Genomic DNA, 11699 nt, shown 5'->3' on the forward strand with positions numbered 1-11699 from the left:
AGCCTGAGACTCCTCCTCAGGCCTAAGGCTCCAGACTCTCCCTCAGGCCTCAGGCCTAAGACTCCTCCTCAGGCCTAAGGCTCCAGACTCTCCCTCAGGCCTAAGGCTTCTGACCCTTCCTCAGGCCTCGGACCGCGAACTCTCCCTCAGGCGTCAGGCCTCAGGCTCCCGTTCTGCTCTGCCCGTTCCTCCACCCGGTCGGGTATGGCTCACCACTCTGCTCCTCTGCTTTGGACGGCCTGGCTCTCCTCTCTGCCCTGCTCCTCTGGCTGGCTCCGGTCGGCTCTGCACTACTCCAGCCGGCCCAGTTCGGCTCACCACTTCGTTCCTCCTGCCTGTCTGGTTCCACTCTGCTTCACCAGCCACCTCTCTCCTCCTCCTGCTCTTCTCTTCCTCCCCGCTCTCCGCCTATCCCCTCCTCCGGCAGTACTCCCCTTTTTATTCCCGCCACCCCCCCAGCACAGCAGTCCAGGGGTGGAGGTTCCGGTCCCCCTAAGGTGGGGTGGGATCTCCTCTTACTTCAGCAGTGGGGCGTGGCAATCATGCCAACGTGGGGAGGGGCTTCTGCCCCTCAGGTTATTACAAAGAAACCTAAATTTATTTGATGAGACCTTGGAAAATGGGCATCTTTTTGGTGGCTAATCATCACTTATAACTCACTCTCATAATCTATTAAGACACTAGTTCTAAAGATTCATCTGGCCCCATATCTGATTCTGAACCTGGTTGGCTCAATAAAGCCACAGCAATTTAGAACACAAACCAAAGTATATGCTAGTTCTCTCTGAGATCACTTTGTACACACACACACACACACACACACACACACATTTGTACAAGAAAGGTATTTTGTTAGGAGATTCCAGAGCGTTACAGGATTTTGAAAGGCAACAAAGGAAGATAGAATTAGAAAATCTCCCTTTGTGTATCACGGTTCTGTTCTTGGAAGATTAAGTAGTGTTGCAGAATTTTGGAAGTGACATACCTACAAAATGCTCTACAGTTCCATAGATCAATCACTAGTTTCCTTGATCTAAAAATCTATCAAGACCTACTAACAATCATATGCTACCCAGAATGCAAAATTAGTAACAATGTAAAATTAGTAACATTAGTAAAATTAGTAAATTAGTAAAATTAGTAACAATGCAGTGCTTATAATGGGAAAGGATTTTTTTCCTAAACAAATATGAATGACATCGCCTTTATTTCTATTTTTGTTAACCATGAACTGTTTTTTTAAAAAAAATCTTTAAGTAGCTGGGCACCGGTGGCTCATGCCTGTAATCCTTACTACTCAGGAAGCTGAGATCCGAGGATGGAAATTCAAAGCTAGCCTAGGCATAAAAGTCCTTATCTTTAATTAACCACTCAAAAACTGGAAATGGTACTGGGGCTCACATGGTAGAGTGCTAGCCTTCAGCACAGAGGCTCAGGGACAGCACCCAGGGCGAGTTCAAGCCCCACAACTAAGAAAAAAAATCTTTAAGTAGATGAAGAGGTTTTAATTTGAGTTATGAAGACAATCAATCTTGATTGGTGTTAGCACACCCCTTCCATTATCTACCCCCCCATCTATCCCAGCCCTGCCTGTCTCTTCATGTTTCACAGTTCTCACACATACACACACACATACGGAATTGGTAACAATGAATAAATGAATTGACAAACTGAAGAATTGCAAACAAACTGAAATTAATCTCATAATTATCTTTGTTGCTGAGACAAAGGCAATACTAAAATCTAAATAAAATTGGATGTTTGGAAACATTGGTAGAGAGTATCAACAACTACATTGTCTTTTAACTATATTTTTATTGTCTTTAGTTGTACAAAGGGGTTACAATTCAACATGTCAGTTTATGAGTGTAATGCATCTTGATCTGTATCACCTCTTCCATCATTCTCCTCCATCCCTCCCAATGCCACCCTTTCCCCCTTGATTTGAATGGTTTTAAAGTTGCTTTACAAAGTAAAAACTTATACACATAAAACTTTCCTATTTATAATAATGAAAGTCTCTGGAGAGACCTTGTTTCTGTCTTTCCTAAATCCAGACCTCCCTTTTTCGGTAGCTAGGCACTCCCACTCCCACCCCCGCTTTTATAAACAAGAACTTTCTCCCTTTCCATATGAAACTCATGCATCAAAATATTCCACTGACTCCTTATCCACCCACACTCATGTCTGGCTCAGGCCCAGGCACATTGTACATTACATTAGATAAATAAATCCAATGCTCTGGCCCTGACAAATGAAGCTTTTCAGAGATCATGAGGTTCAATAGAAATGATGTGAGCTGTTCATCCACTCAAGGGATTATGATCAAACAGTCTGTCCTTTAGATCTGCAAACCTGGGAACCTTGCAGCTCTGCTGACAGGAAGCTTTCTGAGCCTTTCTGGTTGTTTGGCCTCTTCTTTCTTTCTTTGGACTATATGTTTCCAGTAACACATTTACTTTATTTATGTATATATTTTTGTTTATTTGGTATTAAGTTATCAAGAACCCACATCTAATACCCAAGAACAGTAAGTGATAGAAGAATCGTACTAATAACACAGCTAGAAATGCACTTAAAAGAAACGTACATCAGCTGGGCACTAATGGCTCCTGCCTATACTCCTAGATACTCAGGTCAGTAGGCTCTAGAGGATTAAGCTTTAAGGCCAAAATAAGGAGTGAGGAAGAGGGCTCACGGCATAGGCCAAGTGGCAGAAAGCTAGCCTACCAAGTAAAAGGCCCTGAGTTCAAACCCCAGTTATCATCATCATGAGCAGAAAAGCTCTGTTTCAATGTTTTTTTCAATTCATTACCATAAATTAATCTTTATGTTTTAAAAAGTCTCTTGTAAGTATGTTGAATATATGATTTATTCAGGTGAATCAATAAATGCACAAATTCATTTACACTTTCCAACAAACTGAACAAAATCTTACAGTTGTTATCTTTGTTGCTAAGATGAATGATGTGTTAAAATCTAAATATAATTAGGTCTGAGAAATACACTGGTAAAAAGTATGAATTAAGATGGAATATCAACATCTGAATTGTGATTTAAAGTTACTTTACAACATAGAAATTTATATACATAGAATTCTTTCCTATTTTTATAATAAAGAAAAAGTCCCAGAATATCTATCTATCTATCTATCTATCTATCTATCATCTATCAATCTATTTAATGTTTTTCCTAAGTATATGCCTCCCTCTTTTGGTAAGCAGGGATGCCCCATCCTTTTTTATGAACAAGCACTTCCTTTCCTTTCATATGAAATCTGTGCACCAAGAAATTCCACATACTCCTTATCCATCCACCCATGTCTGGCCAACGTGCAGGCACACTGCATTAGATAAATTTATCAGATCCTTTGGCCTGGGTGGGTACTGATGAGTAAGAGTGAAAAGATCAAGCACTCAGGCTGTCCCAGGCAGAATGGCTAGCTAGATGCTCCAAATACAAACACACAATCAGAATGTATAAAGAATAGAGTCAGAGACTTGGCTCCTCTGGTACAGCACTAGCAAGCACAGGGTCCTGATTTTGAATTCCAGTATGACCAGGAAGGGGGCAGGGGAGATAATATCACTCTCCTTAATTCTTTCAACAATTGTTCCATTACCTTTTGTAAATTTAAACATGCATACACAAAGAATGGTTTCCATCTTTTAATGTTTTTAAACATAACATACAGAACCACAATACTATTTCACTTTAAAATTATGGGCTAGATCACATTTAAGTATGCTTGAATTTGACAATGTGCCATTATAATACTGAGAAATTTTATGAAAAAGTTAACTTTGTAAGATAGTCAAATACCTTTTTGCTGCATGGGCCAATGATTTGTTTAAAAATGGAGGGATTTTTTAGACTTCCAACTATTTTTTAAAGAATATTAAGATTATATAGACACTGAATTATTCATACTCATTCCATTTTGAAAGTGGAAGGGACATGTTATACATTAGAACCTTTCTCCTTTTTATTTAATCTGTAGAAGTCAAGAATGAAACCCCCATCTCCTAAAGACACAGATATATCTAGAATTAACATCAGTATCATCACAGACCACTATGGAATGAAATGATCACTTCTATATTAACACATCACCACAATACAGCTTTTCCTACAGAGACAAAAAAAAATATTGGGAATGTGGATTTCCCTTATTGAACTGAACATAATAGAATCTCTGACTTTCTGGCTATAATAAACTTCACCCCTTCCCAGGGATAACTATCTACACAGCACAGTGTTATACACAATTATTCCACTGAGATGTATTCTTAATTTCACAAGATGATTCACATAGTAGTGCCATACAAAGCTTTTCTGCAGATAACAATGCTAAGAAAGGCCACAGTGGACAGTGCCAGACATCATGAGGGCAGGAGAGGACAGGTACTCTCAGGGTCAGGGGACACCGTGAGTTTCCACTTTTTTTTTCTCACACCAACAGAAATAGAAAATCATTTAGAGAAACACAAGAGTTAGAAATATATAATTCCACTGTAGGTAACATAATGTTTCAGTGTTTCCTTTGTTAAATGGGCAAAGTAGCTTAACTGACAGAGAAAATGAACAAGATCCAACAATGAAAGATTTTCCTTGGTTCTCATCAAAGGAATGCGCTAGGGTTCGCACGAGGGTCCTTCTGGTTCCTGTATCTGTAGGTCAGCCAAACACCCAGGATCTGGAATTTTTAAAAAAGGAGAAGTAAACTAAGTGACAAGCTTGAATATGTTAACACATGCCCAGTGTGGCAGACTACATGTCCTCCCCAACCATCTCCATCAAAAGTCCCCAGGACTTGACAATGATCAAGATGAGGTTTGGTGATGCCATTACAGAAGTCCATAAAAGAAGGGGATGGGAAGGACCAAGTCAGAAATATGGAGAAGGCAATATATGAAATACAATGACAAAACACAAAGGAAGATCAGAGAGAGAGAAGGTGCTCCCAGGCCAAGTTGGCCTTAAGCTGGAATGAATCTAAAGCTTGATGTTCTTTGTCAACTTTGTTTCTAATAGTTAAATGTTAGCTTTTCAGTGAGCAGAGAAAAAAGGAGCTAAATTAATAGAAAACCAATCACATCTCAGATAAATTAGACACCTATATACATATATATATATACATGATGTGCAAAAACACAGTTAATAATTGGAATATTTTACACATACATGAGAAAGGCCTTTCCAAGCATAATATCAAAAGGATAAACAATATGGGGGACAATACATTCAATTCCAGTAAAGGTAAAATCTTCTCTAAATTTAAGAAAAAGCATAAAAAAGTTTGGTAAATACCAAAGAAACTGAAAGCAGAAGAAAGCGAAGTACACAAACACACACACACACACACAAATGTAGTGGGTAATGAGGCATTAAAGGGAACAACAGAAGAGAAAGGCAGGAAAAAAGGGGAAGTAGAGAGATGGGAAGCAATGGGGAATTCCGGAGGCCTTCCTACCCCCTCCCCCCATAAGGCCCAGCTTGGTGCTGAACTCTCACACCTCATATTTCACACCCTCTGGCGTTCTTAGGGAAAAAAAATCCTAGTTTAAGTTCATTATATGCAATTGAAAAGGCCCCAAATAAGAAAAAATTATTGCACAAACAAAAGTAGAAATTTAAATTATTTTTTAAATATAGATACATGGTGAAATTCACTAGTTATGTCTTCACAAGAGCAAGCAGGACTTTACCAGTAAACCTATCATGTTGCTAAGTATCTTTAATAACTAAAACAACTACTAGGTGTTTAGAAAAAATAGTAGACTCTTGCAGGAAAGCAATTTGACAATACAGTATTTGTCAAAATCTTTTAGGGTGTTCTATCCTGGGTCATATTTTACATCTAGCCATGTATCATAAGATTAAAAGCTAGGAGATAAAACCTTCTACAGCAGAAGGCTGATCATGGGGATATTTGCTGCAATGATATTGTAAAGGGGAAACCCAGTGCTCTAATCATCAAGGAACCACCTGAAAGTCTAAGCATTCAAAATACTTAGGATTTTCCCCATTTTCGTAATTATATGCTTCCTCTTACAAACAGCTTGTCATATAGTTCTGTAGCTATACACAACAATTTTAATTGAATACTTGACACATCATTTTACTGTGTTTAAAGCAGCAGCAGACTGACAATAACAGATTCTACTGTCCTGTTAACTAAGAGGGATCATGTATTGACTTACATAATCAGTAATTTGTTGTTACAAATCAACAACTAACCTGCCATTTGCTCAGTACTATTTTAAAGGTTTACATGTACTAAATACATGTGATGAATAAACATAAAACTATATCCCCAACTGTACGCTTCTGTACAGATAAGATTAAGTAACTTGGCCAAGGCACATGATAAATAAGCTGCTGCATTAGGGTGCCAACCTAGACAGGGCAGCTGTTATTCCTTTATCAAACACTTCATCTAACCAGCAAGCACTGTGATGAGGAACAGAAGCTGCTCCAAAGGTTTATTATTATAAACAATAAACATCCTGTATTTTCACTAGAAGTGGAGGTTATGAGTTAAAGGAAAATAAATACTTTTAATATCTATCTGGTTAAGAAAAAATATATACTTTTTAATGTTTGTCCGTCTGTCTATAGTGGTTCTGGGGATAGAACCCAGGGCTTTGCATATGCTAGACAAGTGCTCTACCACTAAGCCATGCCTCTATACCTTTGTGAGTCAGGATCTCATTAACTATGTGTACTTTGGTCTCAAAATGAGCTAGAGATCCTGATTCCATGTCCCGAGTAGCTGGAATTGAAGTGTCGGTCACTATGCCCTGCAAAAAACAACTTCATCATGATACACATTTCCAACTCGGAAGTATGGAAAAATTGCCACAGCTGGGCACCTGTAATCTTAACTACTCAGAAGACCGACATCTAAGAACCCAAAAGTTCATGAGACTCTTACATCCCATTAACCAGAAAAAAGCCAGAAGTGGAGCAGTGGCACAAATGACTGAGTACCAGCCTTAAGCAAAAAGGCTTAGGGGCAGTACTTTGTTCCTGACTGCAAGCCCCAATACTGTCACATAGGATAAAGATCATTTCATAAAGACAATGAGGAAAGGATTAGCATGTTTTTGCTTATGGACATATGTTATGTATAAAAAAATGTATTGAGCCAAGCACTGGTTGCTCACACCAATAATCTTAGCTACTCAGGAGACTGAGATCTGAGAACTGTGGTTCAAGGCCAGCTAGGGCAGGAAACTCCATGAGACTCTTTTTCTTTTTTCTTGTTTTGTTTTCTTAGTGGTTCATGGGACTTGAACTCAGAGCCTGGGTGCTTTCCCTGAGCTTTTTTACTCAAGGCTAGTGCTCTACCACTTTGAGCCACAGCTCCACTTCTAGTTTTCTGCTGATTAATTGAAGGTAAGAGATAGATTTCCCTGCCTGGGCAGGTTTTGAACTGTGATCCTCAGTTCTCAGTCTCCTGAGTAGCCAGGATTACAGACATGAGCTACCAGTACCTAGTTCCATGAGACTCCACCTAACCACCTAACCAACAAAAGCTGAAAGTGGAGCTGTGGCTCAAATGGTAGAGCATTAACCTGGAGCATAAAAGCTAAGGGACTGCACCAGACCCTGACTTCAAGCCCCAGGACCAGCACACATATACACACCAAAAGTATTACTTGGAATGAATAAGTAAAATATACCAGTGTTATACTCTATTGTATAAGCATATAGAAACAAATGGTAAGAGTAGTTACCTATAGGTTTTGGGAGGCTGGAAACAAAGGGGAAGGGAGGTGGGTTTTGAGAGGTTGTATTTCAGAGCACATCTTTGTGTTTGACGTGTGTGTGTGTGTGTGTGTGTGTGTGTGTGTGTATACATACACTACATAGTAACACATTAAATAATGGGAAGATTCTACCCACTGAAAAACTAAAACTAATTTACCATACAATTCTTGAAAGGGAAGGAAAAAAGTCTCATTTTCATTAAATTTTACATAAGAGGAAAGAGATCAAATAATTCTTCATCATTTGTTCTTCTAGCTAATGCTAGATTTGGCAGATGTTTTAATTGCAAGACACAAATAAACCTGTTACATTGCTAGTTCTCATACAGAACACTGACTACTACTTTTGGAAAATGAGGCTGTCATACTCAAGTACCCTGCTGTGCCTTGCTGCTATCCCAACAGGACTCACTAGGTCAAATAGAGAAGAACAAATTGTTTGCACAAACCTCTGTAAAACTGAAGAAAAGTCCAATACCACCAACAAATCTCAGAACCTCTCCAGCATACTTTCCAATTATCGGAGCACACAGCGAGCATGGCTGGCTACTTTTAACACAGCTCTGTCAATTAAAGAAAGGGGGGTGGATATGATCAACATACTTTATACACAAGTAATGAAAATAGAATAACAAAGCCTGTTAACGTTGTTTAAAAGGGGGGAGGAGAAATAAGAAAGTAATACGGTGTGTGATTTTGATTATAGTATGTTTACAGACATATATGGAAATTTCATAAGGAAATCTCTTTGTATAAAGGATATGCGCTAATTATAAAAAACAATGCACTTATGAAAAGGCACTCAATACATCTGAAGTTCATTTATGAAGAGAAATTAAGAAGTACACAAAATTATTATATTCAATCTTAAGCATATTCTTAGTGGGGAGTGCAAATCTTTAAGGTGGATCACTGATGAAGACCCTATATAACCCCACCTCCTGTGGTTGGGACCTGTGAATATAATGGAAGAGTCACTCTCATGTCTAGCCTACATTCCTTATGACTCCATCTGATCAGAATGGAGTGATTTTCACGCAAACTTTGGTGCTTTTGCTATGACCTGAGAGGCCCAGCTGACAGCCACCAAGAAAACAGGACCTTCAGTCTACAAACTACTTAGATGCCATATTCCCTAATAGTGAGGCAGATGGAGGATCCCAAGCCTCATGAGAATATCAGCCTCTGCCAACACCTGATTACAGCCTCATGAGACCCTGAGCAGAGGACTCAGTTAACTCACATTGGACACCTGACCCGTGGACCTGTGAGATGATAAATGAGTGCTGCCGTAGGTGGACAAATTTGTAAAAACATGTTACACAGCCAATAGAAACTTACTGAAGGACCCAGAGAGGTGATACAGCATTTCTCTAAAGGGCTGGGGATATGGCCTAGTGGCAAGAGTGCTTGCCTCGTATACATGAGGCCCTGGGTTCGATTCCCCAGCACCACATACACAGAAAATGGCCAGAAGTGGCGCTGTGGCTCAAGTGACAGAGTGCTAGCCTTGAGCAAGAAGAAGCCAGGGACAGTGCTCAGGCCCTGAGTCCAAGCCCCAGGACTGGCCAAAAAAAAAAGAATTTCTCTAAAATATAAAACATACATGAACTTCCTAGGTGAGTCAAACCCTGAGCTCTTTCTCATACAGGGCTGGGGATGGAGCTTGAAGGTCCAAGGTCTTGTCTGGGACAATAAGGTGGCTCTATTTGGTCCATCCGAAGTTTAATTCCAAATTGTGATAGGGGAGAGGGAAAAAAGGAAGAAGGTACTTCTGTGTGACTTCCACCTTGGTGTCTATCTGGTTAAGAAATCTAATTTGCATTCATCTTTCTCTACACTGATCTATTGCAAAAGCCCTAATGTTTATATGCTTCTTCTAAATCTAGGACTGGCCTAGCACTTCTCAGGCAAATGGGAAAAAAATTAGGGGCAACAAACCAAAAGCTTGCGTGTCTGACTAGGACCTGAAAGAGAATTCTCAGGTTACTTAAGAACAGGCATATGTTACAGTAGTGTGTATGAAATAAAATATAGGTACATGAAAGACTCAGTACAACTCAGTATCCTCCATTTTATTAATTATTTGTTATATATGTATTAAAAACAAAAAACAAGAAAGAGGGCTGGGAATATGGCCTAGTGGTAGAGTTATTGCCCAGCATTCATGAAGCCCTTAGTTCGAGTCCTCAGCACCACATACAGCAAAAGCTGGAAGTGGTGCTGTGGTTCAAGTGGTAGAATGTTAGTCTTGAGCAAAAGGAAGACAACGACATGCTCAGGCCCTGAGTTCAAGCCCCAGGACTTACCAAAAAACAAAAACAAAAACAACTAGCCAGGGACTAGTGGCTACTCAGGAGGCTGAGATCTGAGGATGGTGGTTCAATGCCAACCTAGGAAAGAAAGTCCCTAAGACTCTTATGTTCAAACAACCACCACCAAAAAGTACAGAAGTGGAGCTGTGGCTCAATTGGTAGAGTGCTAATCCTTGAGCACAAAAGCTCAGGAACAGCATGCAGACCCTTAGTTCAAGTTCCAGGATAGGCATTAAAACAAATGAACAGTAACAACAACAACAAAACTTTGGACTTACAGCCAGGCAGGTATCATTTGGGTTAAAAGTCCGGAAGCCACAGCAGTTTAAGTTTCTCTGAATGTCATTTCGAGCACTCGCTGTATTATTCCAGCCAACCTCCAGAAGCTGGCCCTAGGAAATACATTTCATGTATACATTAAAATGTGTCTTTGCATAAAATCATAAAGCTAGAGCCTATAGCTTACAGACCTGAGTGTGCACAAAAATCAATATCCTTTTTAAAACTATTAAAACCTTTCAAAGACTTATCTTTCCATTTGCAACTATAATTATAGTACCATTTCTATTCTATGATATGCAATTTTTAAAAAGCATTTGGTTCAAAGGCATAATTCTCTGACTATAAGTAGACAGTTTCATTGCCTTATTTCTCTACAAGTTTTGAACAGAGTAATTGCTACAATGACACTATGAGCATCTCAGAGAAAATATCTCTCTCCTTATTAATGGTGGGAGGACCTTATAACAGTAGAAATTTTTACCTGTTTAGAGCTAAAGCATAAAGGATACAAAAGTTTACAACACCTCATCATCTTTTCAGCTCCTATCAGCCCACTAATGCCCTCAAAAACAAGAAGTTGAGCAATTCAGAGTACAATGTTCTAGGCAAGATGAAATTTTTCACAGTCCAGTCATTTCTCCCCCTTCTTTCATGCCCAAGCTATGTGCTAGAAAAAAAAAGTAGAAGAAATAAGCTGGGTATTTGTGGCTTACACCTGTTTAGCTACTCAGGAGGCTGAGATCTGAAAAGTGTGGTTCCAAGCCAGCTCAGGTAGAAAAATCTGTAAGAATCTTATCTCCAATTAACCAGCAAAAAGCTGGAAGTAGAAGTGTGGCTCAAGTGATACAGTATCAGCCTTGAGTAAAAAAAGCCAAGTGAGAGCTTAAACCTTTAGTTCAAGCCCCAGTACCAACACTACATGAATGGATCAATGAATAGATGAATAAAAATAAAGTAGAAGGGAAAAAAAAGTTTCCACTCACCTGTTGCTCCTGATTCAGGGCTAAACAAGCACAAGATACAGAGAACTGAACAATAAATACCAGTAGCAGAATAATCATATACTGAGAATCAAAAGTTAAGGACATGTTTCAACATTCTTAAAATAGTATAAAGCAAAAGCAATGACATAACTTTAAATGTACTAGAAGAAATCCAGAACTACGTGTCTGAAAAGCATGCACATTTTATTTTGCTAACACATTGTAAGTTCATATGGAAAAATATGAATACAAACAACACATGGATAAGACATGAGAATTTCATCCCAAATAAAACTGCAATGCTTGTATACATAAAATAAGAACTAAGCAGACAAGAAACACAC

General features: G+C 39.1%; 1 protein-coding gene across 1 annotated transcript in view; it reads right to left on the reverse strand.

Annotated features, from left to right (window-relative positions):
* Nucleotides 1-3657: 3657 nt before the first annotated feature.
* Nucleotides 3658-11699, reverse strand: part of Tspan13 (tetraspanin 13) — a 36261-nt gene continuing 28219 nt past the window's right edge. Inside the window, exons 3-6 of the mRNA XM_048339743.1 lie at nt 11356-11436; nt 10369-10482; nt 8225-8338; nt 3658-4696 (exon numbers count right to left, since the gene is read on the reverse strand). Coding sequence (XP_048195700.1) covers nt 4622-4696; nt 8225-8338; nt 10369-10482; nt 11356-11436 — 384 coding nt within the window. The 3' untranslated portion in view covers nt 3658-4621. The remainder of the gene's footprint in view (nt 4697-8224; nt 8339-10368; nt 10483-11355; nt 11437-11699) is intronic.

The sequence above is a fragment of the Perognathus longimembris genome, chromosome 2, assembly GCF_023159225.1.
Source record: "Perognathus longimembris pacificus isolate PPM17 chromosome 2, ASM2315922v1, whole genome shotgun sequence".
In the NCBI taxonomy this organism is placed as follows: domain Eukaryota; kingdom Metazoa; phylum Chordata; class Mammalia; order Rodentia; family Heteromyidae; genus Perognathus; species Perognathus longimembris.